The sequence below is a fragment of the Kryptolebias marmoratus genome, linkage group LG15 (assembly GCF_001649575.2).
Source record: "Kryptolebias marmoratus isolate JLee-2015 linkage group LG15, ASM164957v2, whole genome shotgun sequence".
Lineage (NCBI taxonomy): Eukaryota > Metazoa > Chordata > Actinopteri > Cyprinodontiformes > Rivulidae > Kryptolebias > Kryptolebias marmoratus.
This window is the reverse complement of record NC_051444.1, coordinates 20,667,559-20,691,263: the sequence shown is the minus strand read 5'-3', so window position 1 is coordinate 20,691,263 and position 23,705 is coordinate 20,667,559. Positions and strand designations below refer to the sequence as shown.

Sequence of the window (23,705 nt, the reverse complement as noted above, 5' to 3'; positions counted from 1 at the left end):
ACTGTAGCCACTTGCACTTTGGTTAAAATTTGATCTCATCATTGACCTCATTAATTAATCATACACCTTACTGCCTTTAATAAGATCTGAGCAAACTTCAAAAATATGCATGATCAGAAATAATGAGCCCATTACATTCACTGTTTTTTTTCTCTTCACCAGTTCCTACAGAGGAAACTACAGTATTGCTGTACTTTTACTGAAAATATTAGCCTATTCCCCATTGTATGCACTACTACTATACTATACCACTTCCAAAAGACCTAATTTCTAAATTGTTTAAAAAATCAGATACTAGTTGCATCAAAGTGTGGGCAAACTGTACGGTTACTATTACAAGTTTTTGGTCTGTTTTGTAAAAGAAAAATAAATGTTTTTAATTAAAAACAATCAATCAAACTAGAGTTGGATGAAATACACATCTGTCAAATGAAAGGTGTTTTTTGTGTAAGTGTGTTTGTGTGTGTGTCAGTATTAATGATCCTGAACCAGGCCAGTTTGCAAGAAAATCTACTTAGTAACTTTTAACAGTGTCCTCATTGCTGTTCTTTAGTCAACGTCGTTGTGTGCATGTGGATTTTTTTGACTTCACGGTGCAACAGGATACAGGAAATGCTGATTAGGTCTGCACCTCTGGTAATTTTAGCATACTTGGGGTTGTATCTTTGTAAAAATCTGTGGTTAAAAAACTGACACTTCCTTTCCCAGCATCTTATATAAAAATGGCTACAAATATCTTTAATTTCCTTTGGTAGGCTTGTGTCAAACTGATCAAAAGGGACAGTTCACACCCGGAGTTTTAACTAATTTCCCTCAGGGGATCAAAAACGTATATTTCTATTCTATTCTATTCTGTTCTTCAGATCTAAAAGAGTAAGACAAAAAAAAAGAAGAAAACTAACATAATTCTTCAAAACACCAGACTTTTCTTTTAGATAGGTTATATTTTCTCTTTTTAAAAGATTTCAATACAGCAAGTGGTGAATGGAATTTCATGGATCTCAGAAAGTTATGAAATTTTAAAAAGTGTGTACACCTGTTTGTTTTTCCCAATCTTGTGGAATACATGCTCAATTAATTCATGTATTTTGCAACTATTAAACATTGTGTTTATGTTTTATTTTTTTCTTATTTCGTGGTAATAAGAAAGCTGATGCAGATACACAACAGAGTGGTTTATAGAATAAATACATTATTGACCTCTCATATTGTCAGCTGTATTCAAAAGGACAGACAGGAAAAGACGTCCATAGACTTTCATTTATGTCCATGTTTAATTTTATTCTACTTTATTTACAAAGCTTATAACAAAATGTATTACTCCTATTTGTTCAGTCCTCGCAATTACGAAATTGTCTTAAATTAAAAACTTTAAAAAAAAAAATCAAAAACATAATATTGGCGAGTCGTTTCTTCAAAGCGTTATGATTTCCGAGCAGCACCTGAAGACGTCTTCGCCTGCGTTGGTCACCTGACCTAAACTCCGAGTCACGTGACCAATGTTCCATCCTCGCCATTTTGCAATGTGGAGGCGAGAGAGGCCACTTTTTATGGCGAAGGAATAAAACAAAGCGGTTTATGTGCTGAGGACAAAGAGCGTCGAGCCTTCCTGTGTCAGTGAGTGTATTTACGGCGACACGCTGCCACGCGCCCCTTCGTCTCGTAAAGATAACTGAAGTGTCCCTGTACATCCATGTGTGTAACTCTTAGCACTCTGTGAGACACTGGTGTGTGAGCGTGTGTGTGTGCGCGCGCGCGTGTGTGTAATTGAAAAGCAGGCACTAAGCTATGAAGCTAACAGTGTGCATCCTTTTTTTGTACTTGTGTTTTTCTGTTATTATTGTTAAAACACACTGCTTTGTGTTTAAAATGCTTTAGCTTGTTAGCTAACATTAGCCTCTTACTGCTGTAGCTGTTGGATCGGAGCCTGTGAGAGTTCAGAGACAGGGTGCAACTTTTTTTTCACACGCCAGCAGTGGTCGGTGAAATATTTTTAGATCCTGACATAACAGGTGCTCTTCTGAGACGGGTCAAAGCACATGTGACGGCGCTTGAAGAGAAACCGAGCTCGTTTTCTTTTACTAGAAGGTTAAAGACACGTGTTTCAGTGAAGCGACCCGGGAGTGTTTGACAGGTAGCCGAGTCAATAAAAAGATCCACGTATTGCTTTCACATCACGTCATATTTCCTCTTCGGTTTATTTAGCTGCACTTCACTGGACTCTCACTCACTCCCTGTGGTATCCTTCCCTAAAATAACAAGTGTCCTGGGTTTTAATCTGGCCGTGCAGAAGCAGAAGTGGGGCAGAGGAAGGAGAAATGCGGTCAGAGAAAAAAAAAAAAGAGAACTGAGGAAATGTTGGCTAAGTGAAGATAAAAGGAATTTCAACTACTCACAGGGTGACCATTTCCTCTTGAGCTTAGTTTGTAAACAGATGCACATGGTGTCTGTGTGTTTCAACGCTTGAGCATCGAGCAGAGCTTATCAAGAATGGATTAAACTGTCTCACTTATCACAGTGGTTGTTTCTGCTTTCACCCTGGAAAACCTTTCATTCACTAAACCCTGTTAAATGCAGATCTGTAATTTCCCTACATATGCAGCATCAGCTGGTACTTTATGTACCTGATGTTGTTAGAAACACATAGTTCTTGTAGATTACTGGTAATTAGAAAAGGCAGTATGTCTCTGGAGATATGCTCTGCCATGTGTTTGGTGGGGGTTTACTTTCTTCTAATTAAAGCAAAGAGTTATTTGATTTGTTCAGTTCAAAGATTGCGGAGAGACTGTCTTTCCAACATTTAGTTTCTTTGTTAAAGAAAAAAAAATCTTTTGCTATTTCACAATTCCAGCGTATGGATCCGACATGTTTTCTACGCAACTTAATGCATCACTTTACTATTTAAGTGTCGTTTCACAGGTTTGCTAAATAGAATGAAAAATGTTAAAGATATTTGTCTAAATCTAATCCACCAATCAAATGGCTGATTCAGTTTTCCACCTGTTTGTCTCTGTATGATAGGTCATGGATGAGAGCAGCAGTGTTGCTGTCCTTCTCACAAAGTCCTCCACCGCATCCTCTTCTTCCTCGGTACTGCGAGCTCACTGTCAAACCCAAACTCGAACTCAGCCAAGCATAGGCCAGGACATCCCAGCAAGCATCCAGCAGAAGCAAGCTGATGACTCTCTCATCCAGGTCATCGAGAAGCTCAGCAAGATCGTCGAGAAGCGGCCACAGCGGCGCTGCACGCCAGGCGTACAGAAACGAGCGCTCCGTCCGACCTCTTCTGCCAAGGGAAAAGGAGGAGAGGAGGGTCTGAGTTGCGGAGGCTCTCATTACAAGAAAGTGAGGAAGGGCTGTATTGAGGAGGCGAGCAAGGTCGATGTCCCCCTTTCTTTACCCGTGTCAGGAGACGATAACAACAATAGCATCACCTCCACGCTAACAGAGGTCACTGACAGTCTCACCAGCACCGACCACAAGTGGACAGTGACGTGCTATCAGTGCAGCCTGTGCCCCTATCTGTCCCAGACGCTGCCTCAGCTCAGGGAACACCTGAAGCAACACAACGAGCAGCACAGTGACCTCATCCTCATGTGCTCCGAGTGTCACTTTTCCTCCAGAGACCAGGCGCAGCTGGAGGCACATGTCAGGCTGCACTTTGATGATGGGGGCAACACAAATTCCGTTAATTCAGATCCACTCGCCAAGGGGGAGGGGGATATTTTAAAAAAGGAGGAGGAGGACACAGATTCATGCGAAGTAAGATGCAAGGCGCTAAAAAGTTCTGCGGATTGTTCCAAAGAGATCCCGCAGAAGAAGAAATGGTATAGCTATGAGAAGTACGGTTTGTACCGATGCTTGATCTGCAGCTATGTGTGCAGCCAGCAGCGGATGCTCAAGACCCATGCCTGGAAGCACGCTGGCCTCGTTGACTGCTCTTATCCTATCTTTGAGGAAGAGGAAGGGGCTTCGACAAGAAGAGAGGCGCAAGCTGCTGCTAACAGTGTGACGCTCAGAGAAGATTTAGTTGTTCTTTCTCCAGTTCTTCAAGAGAAAAGCCAGCAAACGCTTCCATCCGCATTCAAGCTCCAGTTCTGCATGCCTGTGACTGTTGAGAACAAACAAGATGCATTTAGTCATCCAGTTTCTGATCCTAATGAAAGTCAGAAAACTGCAGAAGAAGAAGAAGAGGAGGAGAGTGGATATTCTGTCAAAGATGTGAGTTCTGAGGAGCCGATGGTGGAGGTGCAGGTGACAACCGAGGCAGACATCGATGTGGACATTAGTGCATGCCGTGAGAGTTCCTCTGTTACTGACAGCCTCCTGTCATCAGCTCAGAAGATTATTAACAGCAGTCCAAACAGTGCCGGTCATATCAACGTGATTGTGGAGCGCCTTCCTTCAGCTGAGGATTCAGTTATGGTGACCAAACCACTTCTTCTAGGCTCAGACGAGGACAGGGACAAGAGTTTACTGGATGTAAAGGAGGAAGAGGAGGAGGAGGAGGAGCAGCAGCAGCAGCAGCAGGACCCCTTAAGAAGTGTGAAAGAGGAGGTAGTCCTTGGCTGTAGTCCAGATAATTCTGCAAACAGTCAGATGTTAGAAGGTGATAATATGTCCTCTGTCGGTAAAGATAATGATCCTCCAAGAGATGAAAACATCCCCCCAGCTAGTCGCAAGCGGACACATTCCGAGTCGCTCCGTCTGCACTCTTTAGCTGCAGAGGTACTTGTGGCTATGCCTATGAGGACGCCAGAGTTGCATGTCTCCAGCACCAAAGTAAATCTTAAGACCATCTCACCTCAGGTGCAGAGTCCACACACGGGCCAAAGGCTTCTTGAGGTGTCTACAGGTGGACAGAAGGCTTCAGATATTGGGACAACAGCAGCCCTACTGGACTTGGAGCTTCGCAGTGAGGGTAGAGAGGGGGATTTAAAAGCCCTGGGCATCGGGGAAGGAGACGAGGGAAGCCCCACCGCTAAAGCTGGCATCAGTCTTTCTCTGCTCACTGTCATCGAAAGACTCAGGGAGCGCTCAGACCAAAACGCCTCTGACGAAGACATCTTGAAGGAGCTTCAGGATAACGCGCAGTTCCAGAACGGTGCCGCAGACGGGGCGGTCACCGGGACCGGAGCCGAGAGTTACATGTGTACCATTTCGGGGATGGAGGGGCTGGTTAGCTCCGCCGATGGGAGTTTGGTGGATTACATCCCTGGCAGTGAGCGGCCCTACCGATGCCGTCTGTGTCAGTACAGCAGCAGCAATAAGGGCTACATTAAACAGCACCTGCGAGTCCACAAGCAGAGGGTGCCGTATCAGTGTCCCATCTGTGAGCACAAAGCCTCAGACAGTAAGGACCTGGAAAACCACATGATCTACCACTGCAAGACCAAGATGTACCAGTGCAAACAGTGTACCGAAGCCTTTCACTACAAGGTGAGCAACCTTCCACTTCAGCCACAGGAGGTTTAGTGTTTTAGGACTGAATACATGTTGGACAAAATATTACCACACTTTTATTGTGCAACACAAAAGTCAATACACTAGCTTCAATTGCTGATATATATATATATATTTTTTTAAATTTATAAACTTAGGTACTGTTACCAGATTTCCCTGCTCCCAGTATCATTTTTTCATGGCTCTGATGTCATGAAAATGAAAGTTGAAGTTGACCAACCAAGGAAGAGACACGGTTAACGATTACTCACAGTTACCTAATACTAATGCGTAGTCACAACTGTTTAAGATGATGAGCATATCTGCAAAACTGTTGTAATCAACTACATTCAGCTTCAGTTGTTTGAAACAGAAAAAACACTGACATAATATCACATTGTTTTTGCAGCATTTGACAGAGGGCACAGACTGATTTGTGGAGTTTGTGCCCTTTTATGATGGCGAATGAGTTTTGTGCCGGAGCGCAGGTTTGCCTCGGTGTGATCATCCAAGCAAAGAATAACACACAACTATCTCAGAACCTTACTGCCTGTGTGAAGCAAAGTATATTCGATTATCATTTTATCCAGTGGATTTGGGATTTGGGTCAAGAAAGTTTAAAACTGTAACTGATAAAGGGCGGCCCACTGCTAAGATGTCTGCATCAGAGATGGGATTAGGAAGCATGAAGGCCTATTAAACCCGCTGCTGCATCAGTGGAGATCACCTCCATCTTTTTGAACGCTTTGAGTTATCAGTTCTTTGATACCAAATCCCACGGTGCGCATGGGTGTTTTTCTTTTTAGAGCCAGTTAAGAAGTCATGAAAGAGAGCAGCACAGCTTCTGCAACGACATAACATCGCTCACAGCAGGCACCGAAGCCATCACCGCAGCCGAGGAGTCTGAACAGGGAACAGATGAAGGTAAGACAATCAAAACGTGAGATTTTTAACTTGTTAGCTGCGACGCCCCCCCTCCACTTCACAAAGTTTTTTTGTTTTTTTTTTCAGAGAAGTTTTTAGAAAGCTGTAAAAATCTGCTCCACATGTCGTCTCTTGCAGATTGCAGTCAGCGAAAAGTGTATAAATGTGATGTCTGCAACTATACCAGCGCTACATATGTTGGGGTGAGGAACCACCGGCGGATTCATAACTCTGACAAGCCGTATCGGTAAGTTTAAAAAACAAAACGGAACAAAATAAAGGAGTCGTGGAAGTGTGTCATATTCACTTAAATGTAGTCCGATACAGAGAATGTGAGGGGCCAGAGTGTAAATGGAAGAAAGTGAGCTGTTTGGCTTTGATTAAAGTTACCAGCTGTTAGCATCTGTGCAACAATAAAGCCACAGCTGAATAATGAAGTATGGATTTTAAGAGCAGGATGTCACAAAGTTTTTAAAATGTGTGGGTGAAAAACAAGAGTTAAATGTGCATGATGTGGATTCAGGTTGATGGTCCAAACTAGGCAGCAAGAGTCTCTGATCACCTGGCTTTAGTAACCACAATAGCAGAGAAGCACATTTTGACAAATTACCACAGATTCTGCAGCGATTTTATCTAGCATGTGGAACACTTCCCTCAAGGAACAGAACTCAGAAGAATAAAGTGAAGATCGGACAGAGCCAGAGTTCCAGTTGCACGAGGCTCAGCCATACCTGTTTGACTCTGACTTTCCCCAAGCCACCGTGGATGCTGACCTGGAAGGCAAAGCTGAAGCAGTTGGTGATGGAATGATGTCAGTGGGTTAGGCTATACTGCAGGCATGTTGGAGCCCAGTGGTAGGATGGGGGCCCCTTGTGCCCGCTGCTTCCAAACTCGTTTTTTTTTTTTACGTGGTGCGCTGAGTTGAGTGGCATGCAGAGCGCAGGTTGCCACTGAGCATGCTGGGACTTTACAAATGGTCTTTCACTCTAAGCTTCTTAATGGAGCGTGTCGACCAGGCTGTGTAGGTTTTATAACAACTTGGCTTGAAATGATTGATTCATTAAAAAATAAATAAATAAATAAAAATCTGGCTATTCCAGTCTGCTCTGGTTCTCCTCAACAAATGCTTCCATATGTTTATCATCACTAAATTATAGATACAATACGATAGATATGAAAAGTTAAATTTGATTAGATTTACACAAAATGGGGGAAAAAAACACCAGGAACAACATGTATAAATGGACCCAGTAAGAGGAATTCTGATCAATGGACTTCTGCCTCTTGTGACATTAATAACAGTATGCACTCTTCATCCACCTGTGTTTTTTTATAGGTGGAGTTGGATGAAATAACAATTTACAACAAAAAAGCAAAACAAATAGAAATACTGAAAAGAAAATGACTGGCAAGCTGTATCTGAAATAAGCTTTATTTATGATATTGTAGATACAGGTCAGGCTAACTTTTAATGTTCGAATAATTTTACTCTGGTTGTTCATGTTTAACCCAGTACTTTAATTAAGATCAAACTAGTGAGTATATGAGGTAAACAATTCTTTCTTCTCCTTTTTTTATTTTGGTAAAGTTGTCTCAACTAGTATTTTTTTTTCCCCCACTCTGTATTTCAGGTACAAACAACTTTTCTCAGAGTACTTTCCAGAGAAGGCAAAAATAATAAACTCTTGTTCAGTCAAAGTTCAGTTCAGTTCTATATTGTCAGGTTTCTGAAACACATGCTGGTTATGAAATTGGAAACACATTGTACCCATCGTGCCATTTCCAGGTTCAGTCTTGTAGATGCAAACTGTACAGCCACGGAGAGGATGCCAAATAATACAAAAGCACACCTCTGTTCCTGAGAGTTAGTCACACATTAGTAGAGGCAGCCAGGAGAAGTTGTTTGATATGTGGGAAGTCCCGGTGGCCACGCTGAGACAATCAGGCTTTAATCTCAAATTTAGAAAATGCTCATTAAACATGTTGCATAAAGGAGTAACAAACTTCAGTAAATGATTACTTTTCCTCAAGCAAGATGTACAGATTTTGAGCTGTTTTTGCAGTTTGTTTATTTTTTTTAACATTTTCTTTATCACCATTGAAATGCACAGAAGAACAGATGGTAGAGCTATAAACTAACATTTCTGCTGTTTTTTCCAGCCATTGCTCTTGCTTAAGGCTTTTCTCTGTAAAACTTTACTGCTTCACTCCTAACAGAGTAGGTTTTCCGTCTCTAAAACGGTGAGCTGTCGGGACACATCCGTGTTGTCCGTAGCGCACGCCTTCGTTGTGTCGCTGAGTCTGAATACTAATGCCTCGATTTCAAAGCAAAGTCAATTTGTACTCGCAGTTCTTTAAAAGCACAGTTGGTTTAATTTAACAACTTCCTGGTTAATCATTTCAAGATGAAGGGTCATGTTATTATTGGCACCATCATCGCTACGGTTTATAACTGGACTCAGCTTCTCCCACCATTTACAGCGATTAGCCTGTGCCCACTCAACGAGTTTAATATATTCCCATTTATTTAATTTGGCAATAATTCTCCATAATGATGGATTATTATTCAGCGAGGGCAACTCCGCCTGATCTTGACATCCTCTGATTTCAGGATCCTTCATGCCAATCAGAGCCCACCTAAATCTAATTAGTTTTCCTGAATATAGTGTTACGTGTGTCCGGTTTATAAACTGAAACTCAACGAATAGTCGTCCAGAACGGTAATTTCCTGTTTTTGTTCAGTGACCTATTATTAATGAAAATTACGGAGGAGATCAAATTAGAAAATAAGTGCTTCAATTTCCAAACCTTTGGGAAATCTTTTCATTTCAAAGATGAAAAAGATTACTAGCAATTAATATCTTACCTGTTGCAGATGCCTCTTTGAATTACCACAGATTGGAGAAATAGATTTAAATTCTGACAGGCCTGACTCTGTTCATAGGATTTTAGAGATTGGAGTTTGAAGTAGAATTAGTATTTTTGTGTATGGATTAAAGATCCAAACTAACTGAACTGGGCAGATATTTAAAATAATTTATTGTTACTTGTTTGTCATACAACGTTTTGTATTAACACACCCTTCATTTAAGACACTTTCTTTGTTCTGCATATTAAAGATAAAAGTCAGATTAACTAAACAAAATAATAATTATCTGTTTATATACAATATTTATATGTATATTTCACATTTATGTTGTAATTCCCTCTTCACAAATATCCATTTTGTGGCAGCCCCATTCTGTATGTACATTAGATGCAGTTGCAGTGGCAGAAATGTCCTTTAGATGGCAGTAAGTGCCTGTAAAATCTCAGATCGGCTCTGAAAGTTTACTGTGAAAGTAAAGTCACTCAGTAGTCTCGCTGTGTCTGTCAAACACATGAATTTTCATTGACCAGAAACACATTCAGTGGGCTTTAGTTTTATTTTTCTACCGAACACTGAAGCTAAAAAAAAGTTTGGCTTTAGTATTTTCTAGGTCTGGATAAGTACGGGAAAACATCTGTTTCCAGACTTTATTCCCTATTGCGTTTTCTAGGAGATAAAATATTAGTTAAACAAAAAAAAATTATTTTTCCACTTATAAAAGGAAGACAAAATGTATGACATAACATAAAGATGGACTGATTAATCAGCCAATATAGGAATAGGAATATAAAGCTTCAGTAGCAGCTGCTACAACCAGCTTAAGTGAGAATGCCGTTTTATGTTTTAAGTTTCCAAGATCTTCTAAAAGTTGTTAAATATACCTTTATTTAAGCGAAGCAATTATGGTTATATTCTGATAAATGAAAAATACATGTTGGCCAAAATAAATATATAAATAAATTTAAAAAAAATCTGTTGTACATCAGCTGTCCTAATTTCTAAAGATTGACAGCAGCTTTAGAAAAAACTATATTAGTCTAATTTTATAAAAAATATTTTTAAAAAATCATCGTACTCATTCGGCTGATCAGCAGTTTTATGTTTTACAAAGCTAAGCGTTAATAATCTTTAACAATTTCTGATTTAGAATAAAATGCATAGTGATTGTAACTCCCAGTCTGAATGCAAACATTATTAGACAAAAGCTGGAAGTCACCGCCTCTCTGTTAGTCACACAGGTTTAAAGGGAAAAAAAGAAAAAAGTGTCACTGTCAGCATGTGAAGAAACTGTGACGTATTTACATTAATGTCTACTAGAAGTAAAAGCGACTCATAAGCACGGCCTCTCCAGTCCGTGATGCATCTTGTCAGCTGCCCACAGTCCCCCGCTGACATATCTCTGCATCTGTTTTATTAGCTGCAGTAATTAAATAAGTGGAAGTAGTTGAGTCCAAAGCCCCAGCAGACTGATGTGATAATATCTGGATAGAATAAAAATAGGACACTCGAACCACAAACTGTTCTGCAGCTCATATTGAGCAGGGGTTTTTTATTTAAATTTCTTTTATTTTTTTTCCCCCGTCTGCTGGTAACATCATTGCAATTGGCAGAGTGCCATAATGCCCATTATTGTTTTGTTCCAGAGGCCGAAGCCTATTAAAATTCATTCGTCTCAAGGATTGAATCACACAGAACCGTGTTTGATTTAAAAAGCTCTCTGAGCACTGCTGTTCTGATTTCATCAACCACGCTTTTCTTGGTGTGAGAGGCCTCGTTAGCTGGTAAGAAGCAGCCGGAGAGATAATGACCATCATTTCATCTTTCACACGGAAATAAATTGATACAAGGTCTGACACCCTGTTACGAGCTCTTGGTATTGATTTATAATCATTTTCTTCGAATCTCACTGTTTTCTCTCTAATGACGCTCCAGTTATATTAGTTTCAGCAGTCAGTGTGTTGGTTTTTTTGTTTGGGTTTTTTTGAATATTTTTTTAGTTAAAGTAGTTGCCATGCAGTAAACCTACTTTTGGTTTCGTATTAGCATCTGTAGATTGAAATTTCTGCTCCATCTGCTCTGTTTTCATCTCATTCAGTCGATCATGGGTGGCTTTCGCAGTCGGCTTCAAAATATTGTGAAGTTGATTTTCCACAGAATTATTGTTCAACTTCAGACGAGTCTTGTTCTGTATATTGCCACCAGTTAGCTTAGCTCAGCATAAAAACCTCAGCTGAATGAAACCCATTTATTGGTCTTATGTGAATATAACCCCCTCCTTCAGAAGTGTATTGCTTTTCTTTCTGTGCAGAGACGCTCGACACGTCAGCCTCATGCATACATAAATGTTTTTTTTGCAAACTGACATGCACTGCAGCAGGGGGTCATTTTGACACATGATCAGCTGTTCAGAGGAATCACACGTAAAATGGTTCAATGAATAAAGAAGTTTTCTTCTTTGTGGTTTTAGCTGCAATAATCAGCTGCATCATTGAGAAGCTGCTTTTTTTTCTTACAGTGCATTAAACTAAAGATGAAGATTGAACTGTGCTTAAAGGTGTTGAGCAGTAGCTGAACCTTCTGCTTATTCCTTTGTTTCCATAATATTTTCAGCTGCACCGTGGGTGCAGTTGAACATAACGCAGTGTGCCTAATGTAGAGTCCGTATGGTGCTGCAGCTTCTCATCTGATAAACCGCAGTGAAGATGTGCCCTCAGGTGAAGTTAAAGATTGTTTTCCTCCAGCTGATAATAACACAACTGTAGCAGAAGTGCAAATAAACCTGAACTATAATACTGCTGGCTTTCATTTGGCTTAAACTCGTAGAAAAATGTCATTTTTAGCTCCTTTCGTCCACTTATTAAAGGCATTATACAGCTGCAGCGTGCTTGGCACACAAATCTGACTTGTTATAGCTGCGTTTTTTTAGAAAATTGAGTTTAAAAGTATCAACCAACAGTTGGTGCAGTTTAAATATATATATATATATATATATATATATATATATATATATATATTCCTAGTTTTTATTTAAAGCACATGTCCGTGAAACACCCAAAGTAGCGCTGCGTGTTTGACGTACCGTTTCTGGTTAAACAGCAGTAAACAGTTTAAAGGGAGATTAGGTTTTGGATTGCTTCTGGCACTCGGCGCTTACTTCTTGGAGTCTTGTTCTGTTTTGCCTTGCAGCTGCTACCGGGCAAGAAATAATGACCCCAGAAGAAGACCAGCGTCTGTGGAGGCCGTGAATACAAGCAAATAATTGTCTAATAATCATAAACTTTCTTCACTGGAAAACAGTGGGAATTAAAACACTTGCATGCTATTATGTTACCTCTGCATTGAGCACATTGGTAGGTCTAGTGCGTACTAAACATGAATTTTAACAAAACTGCTCTGCCTTCATGTCATATAATTACCCTCTCATTTGTCTCCAGATCTCATTGTGGGAGAAAAAAAAAAGAATTAAGTTTTCATGAACTGCTTTTATGCAAACATTTTTCTTTTCAACTCATGCACCACAGCCTAAGAACTGATAAATGGATTCATTGTGATAAATGGTGCTTTTTCTTCAATTCAAAATTGTTCACATGACAGTGTGATTGGAATATTGAGATTTGGACTTATTCCAGCTTACATATCATAAATGTTTCTGCACAACCCAATATGAAGTGAATTCGTATTAAACAAGGGGAAAGCAACAGGGAAATGGTGATCAAATATATAAAATGTGCTGCGTTTCTTTTGGAATAGCACGAGCATCCTTTTGTCTGAATGAGCTGAATGTAAAGGGCTGCATTCTGTTGAAACAGTGGGCTTTAGGAGTGGGAAGTCGGTTTGCTTCTTTGCTTTTTACTTTGTTTTAATGATGTGCACTTGGCTGTGAGTGTAGCCTCTCTCTGCAGACCTTGAGCAGTTTCTTGCCTCCAAGCAACAACAAAAGGCCAGCCTCATCTTCCAACCAGAACGTCCTGAGTGCAGCTTGACAAAACACACTGTGATTTCTGCTTTTTTTTTTTTTTTCTGAAGTGACAATTTCCTTTTTGTTTTTCTTGTAAATCCCTCTGATCTCCCTTCAGGCTACAAGAAGCAATGCGTTGACCTCCGAATGCAGCTTGTTAAACTTATTCACTCAGTTGCCATGTTTTCAGTGCCTTTCTTTTTTTCTTTCTTCTTTCATTTGTTAGGTGCTGTGGCTGTGATTTTGCCACCACCAACATGAACAGTTTAAAGAGCCACATGAGGAGACATCCTCAGGAGCACCAGGCTGTGCAGCTGCTGGAGCAGTACAGGTGAGAAGATGCAAACGAAGACAAACGGTGACAAGTCACCATCTGACGTCGGAATCAGAAACGTGACACGGCCAGAGAGCACATTGTGCATTCTCATGGTGCTAAAAACCTTTAGGCTTGAGAAATGGGCTTCTGAGTGCAAGATAACGATGCAAGTGACAGGCAGTCAGTGTCTATAATGATAAATACCTCCAGTCGGCAGGATTGTGATTGCGAACTGATTGCTCACTTAGCACCCAAAAGAGTTGAGTTCCTGTGTCCATATATTAAACATGACAAAAACAGGACTGTTCTTTGTCTCATAGGTTTTTTTAAATGCAGCACTTCCACTGGTAGGAGAACATAAAAGACAAACTGATTTAAAACTAGAGCAGCAGTTCAGTGAGGTTGTCTACGTCCGCTTCCTCGGTGACCACCTGTAATCAGATTAGAGATTTATTTGTTTTGCTGATAAATCGGTGCTTTTAGAACATTTTAAAAATGATTCACATCAGGGTCATTTTACCTGACAGTCACAGCTACAATAAAAAGAACAAAACACTAAGACTTCACCTTAACATTTAAAAGTGAATTAAAAATTAAAAACTAGCATTACTTGAAGGAATGAATACTGCCCGTGTCTTTAGAGGATTTAACAAAAATCTTGTGGGATCAGTTGGCGCTCAGAGTGTGTGTTGAGGATGGTTCTCAGCTACTACTGCATCAAATGTCACCTTTAAATCTGTAACAAAAAAGACTTATAGCCATTTTTGTGTTTGCTTATCAGTTGTAGATGGGCATTCAGTAATTGCTTTCTGAGAGTTTGACTAAACTCTGATCACTGTTTCATGAGATGTTTGCTAACAGAGACAGACAAACACCTTTCATGAAGCCAGTTCAATTCATATAATAATATCTTTCCTGTTGGACCCATGCATGAGCCGTGTGCACCTGGTAACAAAACTACAACCAGCTATTGTCATGTTAGCTGCTTGAGTGAAACCATCAGATCAGTCACGTAACATGTCTTTTAGCTCTTGTGTTCATTCACATCTAAATCGGAATCATTACAGCTTCTTAATCAATACAATCTTTTGACTCCTAATTCTACGGCTTTTTCATGGACAACTGTGGTTTTTCCTTAATTATTTCCTGAACAGCTTAGCGAAAGGACGACTGGAGTTGAACCAAGAGTTTCATTTTGTATTTAGAAATGACTTGCAGTCAGAGCTCCTAACGCAAGTGAAAAAGGCCACTCATGGCTGCAAAAACAAATAAATTTCTTGTGCTTGGATGACTCACAGGCTGTCTTGATAAACAAAAACAATTCCTTTGAAAATGGTCAGGTTCAAGGATAGAACAGGAAAAACAAGTATTAAAAAAAAGAAAAAAAAAGCTAAAATCCAAAGAAAAACTTTAAAAGACCTTCAGAAGACCTGAATAAATATTCATCCAGATGGCTTTTAAAATACAGACATTTTTTGACTAATTTAAAGCTAACAAATAAAGAGACTTCTGCAAATAATGTATTGTCTTCATAGATTCAGCAAAGTTCAACAAAACCTGCTATAAATGTCCTCCACAGTACGAATGGCTAATGACCTAAAACATGCTGTTGCTTTTCAAGGCATCACCTGATCTCAGCCTGACGAAAGCTGCATTATACTTTTAAACTAAAGGGTAGGACCTTAGAAAAGGGCAGCTGGAATACAAATCTGACAGAATTAAAACAGAGGTTCTGCACTTGTTTTCATAACCTGTATTTATGTAGCTGAAATAAAAATAGTTTGTCAGATGCTGGTCGTGCAGCGATCTGGTGACCATCGTCATATGTTGTCAGTTTTATGTAGAGAAAACTGTTTTTGCGGTAAGTGAATGCACTGAATCCAGACTCTCATCCAGTCATCTTAGGTGTCGCAAAAGCAACAGCCCAAAGCTCCATTTTGCCTCATCAGTCACAATTAGTGACGACAACCAAGAAGCAAATAGGAAACGCAACATTTCAACATGTACTATTAATGGAAAGGGTCTTTGTGCCCAATTTAATAAATTAAATGTGCTCTTCATTTTGCTTTAGCAACAGCTGTGGACCAGTGCCCGGGTTTTTAGCTTGTCCATCTGTACATCATTAACGCAGTCTCCCTTGAACGTCTCAGTGGAATTTCACCAAATTTAGCCTGACTAATTACTTGGACTCGGTGAACAGATTTTTGTGGTCAGAGGTAAGGTTTAATGTAACTTTAAGTGACATGCAGCAGCATCACTGTCACACAAATTAAAAGCAGTGTGGTAATTAATGTAATGTAATATACATATAATTGCACCACCTTTTTGATTACAACAAGATCTTTAAACAACGGAATTGGATCTTTTTTTTTTTTTTTTTTTTTAGAAAAGCTGGTTATGTCTGTTTGCTTGTTTTATGTTGTGGCTTCAAACTTATTACAAAGGAATGGGAAAAATGTATGTTTAAGACTTGCTAAAAAAATATAAAAGAATATAATAGAATAAGTGACCAGCAAAACAATCATTGGAGATGCAGTTCAGCTGGCTGATATTACAGTGACAATAAATTTGCAATATGTTGTGCAGCCCTAGAAAAAAATTAAGCATATGTTGTAAAACATTAAGTCTTGAAATGTTCATGATGTATTTCATGGGTGGGAAGGTTCCCATGTTATAGGACATGAGCATGGTGTACATTTTGCTGTCATAGTGTAACCATGTTTGGTGTAGCATTTTGTTCTTCTGTGTAATGTTGCTGCAGCAAATCTGTGGCGTTCACCATCATCCTCTAGTCACAGCTCTTCCATGAGCCTGTTAACGGCCAAATTGCGGTCTTCTGTCAGTATCTATCCAAGCTCTCACCCATCATCTTCTGGGTCATTTTATCTTTTCTAGTCCTCTTTTATTTTGCTCTTCTCTGGCAGATCTCAGTGTGGCAATTTGTCCTCTGTTCTCCTCATTTTTAGGGAAAGTCTAAACCTAAAGTCCAACAACAATTGCTTGCACATCGGTTTCTCCTGGGTCCATATTTACGGAACGAATGACAAGTAGAAAATGTTGGTCTTATATAGGGTACATATCATGCAACTGGATACAGTATGGAACTTCTACAGCAAGAACGCTGTGTAGATGTTGTTAGTACTCTTGCAATGCCACATATGCTCCAACGCTGCAATATGTACCGTATTTTCTGCACTATAGGGCACACTGGATTATAAGGTGCACTGTCAATGAATGGTCCACTTTTGAATTTTTGTTACATATAAGGTGCATCGTCATTTTTGTAACCAGATGTGATAGACATGTTCCACATGCAGGCCACTGAACATGAAATAAAAAAGGCAGTAAAAGACAAACATGTTTTGTCAGCTCATATTAGAGTTTGTATGCTTGACTTTTTAGTATTAACAGCTGAACACATTTAAATAGTGCTTAACTGCATCACCCACAAGCCCTCACATTTTGGCAAATGGAGGATTTACAGTAAATGTTTGCTGTAAATCCCTTCTGCTTTCTTTGTTTCTGAAGTCAGAGTCCCTGTGTAGAGCCAGGATGATTCCCCTTGATAGAAAGTAGTAGAAGGTTTAGCAGAACCTCGGCACACATATTAAATCAACTTCCACTTGATCCGCTCTAACTGTGTTGCTCATATTACCTCTCCTCCCTGCCAGGTGCTCCCTGTGCGGTTATGTGTGCAGTCATCCCCCGTCGCTGAAATCTCACATGTGGAAGCACGCCGGGGACCAGAACTACAACTATGAGCAAGTTAACAAAGCCATTAATGAGGCAATCTCTCAGAGCAGCCGGTAAGAACATGAACTCCGACACGGTGATGCCAGTCGTTTAGGTTATCTGCAGAACATCCTCTGGCAGTGTGGTTAATGGACATACCTGCAGCATGCAGTCTTTTACCATTAACAAGACAAATGTTTTGTTCAGGTTTGTGATTCTCTGCGAAGGATGTTTGTTTATGCGTACCTAAATGTCTTTGTTGCATTTGCTTCCTCAAAATAGTGCAAAGCCTATTTATAATATTAAAAAATGCCATTGTTACCACTTTTGTCTACATTTTTTCTTTAGCCTCCATCTCTCTTTTCTAATGGATTATCCCTTTAAACTAAATTGAAACACTTGTAGCTTGCTAATACTTTATTAAATGTCCAGAGTTTACCTTTAAAGTAGTTTTTGTCATCTCTACAGATCATAAATGCTGTTCAGTGAACATGTGCTTCGTTGACTTGAGCACCTGCTGGAGGATGTTCTGCTTTAGTCAGAGTGTGTTCTTATTTAGAGATCAGACCACAATTTATGAGCGATCAATACAAAAGTCCTGAGAAAGCTAAAGGGTTCACAAACTTTTATTTGGAATTGTATGTTATATAGATAGTTGAAGATGTTTTTTAAATATTAGCTTTCCAATTCAGTCATTTTTAACTTCGCTTCTCTGTCCTGTGTTCCTGTCAGAGCTCCTCAAAAGTTGTCAGCAGTGCTGGAGTCAGTGGCAGAGAGTCCGGTGATGGTCCCACGTTCAAACGACAAAGCTAAAGTCCCAGTGGAACCTGTCTCGATGCCCAGGCCAGCAATAAAAGCCGGTGTATTTCTCGACAGCACAGCAGGTCTCCCCACACCTCCCACAGACTCATCACAGTGGCCCAGTGAAATCCAAACCCCCCAGGACAAGGACCCCTCACAGCCACAGTCCCAGAACCAGCTGCACACAGGCCAGTTTCCTGCCCCAGGTGCCAACATGGAGTACTGTGTGCTCTTGTTTTGCTGCTGTATCTGCGGTTTTGAGTCCACCAGCAAAGAGCGACTGATGGATCACATGAAGGAGCACGAGGGAGACATCATCAGCATCATCCTCAACAAGGAGCAGCAGCAGCAGCAGCAGCAGCAACCAGAGACCCACCAGAGCCTCCAGACAGCAGAGTGAGACACGACCCTCCCTCCCTACCACATTCACACACTTCCTGTGCTTTCACATTGTTCCTGACAAATGCATTTCATTACGTGTCTTTACCTCAAAGGGGTTACATAGGTGTGGCCACCTACTTAAGTGTCGATTCTCAGACGGCACGAGGCCGGAATAGCTGCTGTTCAACACGGACACCTTGAGCAAATTTCAGGAAAAAAAAAAGTATTAAATCATTTTCTGATTAAAACGAATGTTTATGAGCGTAACCAATGTAATCCGTTAATATTCATGTCAAATCATTTCACTTTATGAAGTTTTGACCCAAGTTAGAACATTGATAAGCTCATGCCTCGCAAAACCTCACCATCCCCTTCCTAAAGCTAAAAGAATTCAACTTCTTTTCTTTTTTTTTTTAATCCCAATATTTACCACCTTGATTATAAGGCAGCTTTTTCGTTGGTATTGAATTATTTCATGCATTCGATCTAATACAGTTGAAATTCTCATCCAGTAAAAGGCGATACTTGTGAAACATTTCCAGAGCCTGAAGGCATGCGTCCCTGCTTGAACATCGGCTTATATTTATCAGTTTATTGTTTAGAAGTTTCCAGTTTGCTAGTTTAAAGGGGCATCGTTGATATTTTTCTCTTTACTTTGTAGGAATAGCTTGTAATGTTACTCGAGTCTTTTATAAAGTAGCTTCTTTGGATGAGAAATGAGTAGTTCGTGAAGGAGGAGGGGAAGTTGACCCCAGCAAAGGAGACATGGCCTTTTAATGATTGTAATTCATCAGTGATGGCGGTGTTGCTTAAAGTGCATGCTGACAAAAGGAGTGACAAAAAGGGAAGTTAGCGTTTCTTGACTTATTTTAATCTAACGGTGCCAAGGTGTTTGAAAGTATGAAAATGTTCTTTTGAAAGAAACACGATAATCAATCATGATTGTGGTGCTATGTTCATTTTAAAAGTTGAAGGTTTGACACACTTTTATATCCTGTGTTTAAGTTGTATATAGTTTTTTTTTTTTTAATTAAATTAATATTTCGATGTTCTTAAAAGTACAAACCTTCTTGCAGAACATGTCTGAAATAAAAGGGCATGGATGTGAAAGTAAACTTTTCTTCAACATGTCATTTAGTGGAAACTTGGATCTAATACGAGCGCTGCAGACTGGAGATGGCAACACTCAGTTCAGCTGCATGTACCGGGCGGCTTTGCAGTGAGAAACATACAGAGTGATTAGTAACTAATGGTGAAAGTTTGAGTCAAAATACTACAAATGATGCTGACAGTGTGGTGAGAAAAGCTGAGGTTTTTTTTGTTGTTGTTTTTGTTAGATATTTACACTCAGTGCCCAATCAGGTGGTAGGAATCTGTGTTGTTAGTGAGATTTATAGAGAGAAACATGCTATAAAAGAGCTAAAATGCATACGCAACTACTTTTTCTGGTTTCGACTTGCTCAGCCGTCAGGGTTCACTGCTGATTTAAAAAAAAAAAAAAAAACACAAAGTAGGGGGTTTTATCAATGGTTTGTTCTGCCAATTTTACCCAACTTATAATAGAGCGAAAACCCGATTGCCAAATAAAGATGGGGGTGAGTCACGTTGTTGGGTCGTGGTGTGCTACAACTAAACTTTACGCCTTAAGTTAAAAGTTGAAATGGGCCCTAGAGCATAATGAGGGGGTTACTGTCATGGACCAGCACCAGGTTATAATTGGGCGAGTTAGTTATGGGCTTTTCTGAATTCCTCATTTTGTCCTAGTTTGGAACCACAGTCACAGTTATTTATGGGGGGGCGGTCTTGTACAAGCAAGACCACAAATGCAATTTGCTTTTCAGGAGATTTTATAGAGCTTGTTCAGCGAGCTTCAGAAAATCACGTGATCTGTTTACCGTAAGCGTCAGATGGTAAAAACACTTCTTGCCATTAGTTTATTGCCTTGTGTGATTCCCATTAAAACTTTTCCACAAAAAAAAAAAACAGTAAAATTGTTCTCTCATATTCTGAAATAGGCTGTATGAATTGTCCTGAGGAAAAACCAAACATGACTTTCCATTGTTTTCCAATGGAAAACCCAAAGTAGAGGTTGAATGAATTGCAGCAACTAGGTGACCGCTGAAATACTGCAGCACACACAATTTCTTTCCATTTGTCCTCAACAATTCTGTTGCTCTTCTTATGTTAATGACTGCCTGCCTCAAACCCATGCGCCTGTTTGTGTTTTCAACTATTTGCATCTGTCAGGTATGGAAGAGGGAAGCCTTCACTTAAAACCATCTGTTAAAAAAAATTGGCATTTAAAGTGAAGGAAGTTGCCTGTACATAACCTTGTACCTTCGCTGCAAGTATGAGTAAATGATTCATTGCACATTTTAGCTGCCCATTACAATATTGATTTGACATTAGACCTATTTGCTGAGCCTGATATGACTACACACACACACACACACACACACTCACGCTCAACTAATCTTTCCCACGACAATATTCTGATCGTCAAAGTTTGGCAAATCCTCCACGATGGCAGATTGTACAAGTCTTCCCCATCTAAAAACAAACATTTATTGATGCATCAAAACCTTATATTTCCTTCTAAATCTTGTGTGTAGTTCTCCCCAAGTATCTGGTAAATCCATACTGCTGCAGTCCGTTTAACCTCCACTCTGAGGCGTTCTTTTAGAAAATGATGAAATAAGTTTGATTTGTCCTCCTCACAATTCATGCGGCCTGTTACAGAGCACAAGATACCCTGTCTAACTGATCTTTTATTTTGGTGGAAAACTGTGAAAGTTTTTACCATCTGACCATGCAAAATCATCGATCTTGTGATTTCTTTAACGTGCTGGATGGGCTTTGAACACTGAAGCATCACAATAAGAAGCAGCAATGAAAGACATCCCTCCCCCACATTTTTATTTGCACATGGGCAAAAGTCTTAAAAAGGCACTCAGACATATTACAAATCTGGCATCAAATGGCTAACAATAAGAAAACTTTGTAGAGCAGAACAGTTAAGATGTTCTATCAGTACAGGTCTTATGCTGTATTTTGGTGTGTTGACTCAGTAACCTACAGTATAAGTGAAATTACAATGTCATACTTTTTAATGATGCATTTAAATTCATTTTATTATCCTGTAGAGTTCATTCAGTATACTAAACCACCAATCAAACTGAGCTCTCTTATTGACAGACCCCACAACAATTCAGGATGAGGATTCTTTGAGCCAAGCACTCAGTGGCAGTCTCAACCCATTTAAAGCATCACACAGTCCTGTCATGTTCAGTTATATTTGCCCCCCACCCCCTCGTCTTTCATGACAGCATACAGAGGAGGAAATGAAAGGAAAATATTGGTTGTTTTATGCTGCGTTTGCGTGTGAATGCAGCGGTGGATCAAACCAAATCAGATCTGTTTCACAAACTTGTAACCTGGAGCTGATGAGGTCTGACTTTTGATTTAAAAAAAAATGGAAATGGCTCACAGGATCACAATAATGTGTGAAGCTGAGACATTTAGGAAAGGTAACTGGATCCCCCTCATTTCAGTAGGGCAGAAACTTGATATTATTCAATCCCCTAAACTTAAACATTGAACTTACCAGAATAAAAGCTCAGTAAAGCTTTTATCTTAAAAATAAAAATCTTAAAACAAAGATAAATTATTAAGTAATTTGCTCAGATAAATTTGATGAATACTCGTATTTAAAACTAATTTAGATTGTTATTTTAAACGTATTAGTTTAGCCTTTGCTGAATCATTTGTGTGGCATGTTAACAGAGATGGACTCTGGACTTTTTGAAGCATATGATTTCCCATTATACCTAAAGTTTTGCTGAAGTTTTTTTACTTACTGTGCATGAAAAGAAACAATATAAATATATATATTTTTTTGCTACTGCAGTCAGATCACCCACCACCAAAGTGTGGCAAAGTTGTTTTTTTTTTTTTTTGTTTGTTTGTTTGTTTGAAGGTGAAGGACATTAAAAGTAGAAGCACCTATCACAGTTCACAGCCTTGGCCCATTCACCTGACCTGCTGTTTAGATTTTGATATTTTGGTTATATTTATGTCACAATTTTTTTTTTTTCTAAAAATTACAACAACAACAAAGCTGTTCTCAGATCTGCCTTTAACCACATTTGAATGTTTCTAATTGTTTCCCAAAACCAACAACAAACTGTGCATCTTTGACCCTTTCCAACCAGCAGCAGGAGGTTTGTGTCACCTTCTGCTCCCACTTTGTCCTTTTCAGGTTGAAACTGAAATGAATAAGCCAAATGCAAAATGGTAAAACTAAAGAGAATGTGTTTTTGGTATATAAATTTCACCCAAGACGTACTCCGTTTGTCTGTGAATTGTTCGACTGTATGCAGTCTGCACTGGGAAAAGTCGAGAATCTGCATTGAACGCATTTCAGAGGACATCTCAATAAAAGAAGCACTTTAGTGTTAACCAGACCTGAAAGAATACGACTATTAGGTATCTCCTCTAGCCACAGTTACACTTCTTCCAGGAATTTTTTATAACACCGCAACCACAGAGCCTTTAATGCGTGCCATATTTTTATATAAAACAATAAAAAAATAATAAAAAAAGAAGCAAATCCCCCTTTTCCTCTCATATAGTTTCCATTTTTCATTTGTTTAGTGTGCCTTTTGGTTCAAATTTGTCATTCTTACTGTAAAATCTTTAGGTAAATTTTTTATTGTTCTTTTGTTTTTATCTGTGTTTTTCTTTCGAAGCAAAAAGTACCAGTTGGAGATATTTCAGTGGAAGCAAAAATCCTGTCAAGGTGCGAGATATAATCAGGCTACGACCCTCAGTGAGTTTTGTCATACTGGGATTTTGAGGGGCAACAGATACGGCACACCAAGTATAGGAAGCATCATGTTTATGTATCATTTGCTAGAGCTCAAACCTTTGTATTTTAGGCGAGCACGTACTACAGAACCTTAAAACTGACATTAAAAACAAAAAAAAAGGAATAAAAAAATTTTTAAATAGAATTTTTGCTTTTTTCTTATCTGCTTTGTAAGGGAAACAAAACGAGCCGTTTGCATTTAAACCAAAGGAAGGTGGAGGAGATCAACTCCGACTGGTGTATTTTTATGCTCATATCAGTTTTTGTAACGGAGATTCAACATGGAACTGTCTCAGATTGTAATGTGACACTTTCTTTGTGTGTATTTATTTTTTTGGAACATCATAGGAGGTAGTGCATCACTTTGCCATTGTATCTTTTGCTAATAAAAAAAATAAAATGCAAAATAACTCGT

At 39.4% G+C, this 23,705-nt stretch overlaps 1 protein-coding gene across 3 annotated transcripts; it reads left to right on the top strand.

Moving 5' to 3' along the window:
• The first annotated feature begins 1,502 nt into the window (after positions 1-1,502).
• Positions 1,503-23,475, top strand: znf507 (zinc finger protein 507). Of its 3 annotated transcripts, none has more exons than XM_017419648.3 (7): positions 1,503-1,613; positions 3,022-5,439; positions 6,249-6,366; positions 6,505-6,613; positions 13,420-13,524; positions 17,181-17,315; positions 17,974-23,475. In XM_017419648.3, exons 2-7 carry the CDS (start codon positions 3,025-3,027, stop codon positions 18,440-18,442), a joined length of 3,351 nt encoding a protein of 1,116 aa, XP_017275137.1. In that variant the 5' UTR covers positions 1,503-1,613; positions 3,022-3,024; the 3' UTR covers positions 18,443-23,475. The 3 variants fall into 3 exon arrangements, with proteins under 3 accessions (XP_017275137.1, XP_017275135.1, XP_017275136.1); XM_017419646.3 differs by having other exon boundaries at positions 1,503-1,617; XM_017419647.2 differs by having other exon boundaries at positions 1,512-1,695.
• The last annotated feature ends 230 nt before the right edge of the window (positions 23,476-23,705 follow it).

Coding starts and splice junctions, on each gene's coding strand:
- znf507 (XM_017419648.3), top strand. CDS start 3,025: ATGGATGAGAGCAGCAGTGTTGCTGTCCTTCTCACAAAGTCCTCCACC. Junction 6,614..13,419: donor AACTCTGACAAGCCGTATCG/GTAAGTTTAAAA, acceptor TTCATTTGTTAG/GTGCTGTGGCTGTGATTTTG. Junction 17,316..17,973: donor GCAATCTCTCAGAGCAGCCG/GTAAGAACATGA, acceptor TGTTCCTGTCAG/AGCTCCTCAAAAGTTGTCAG.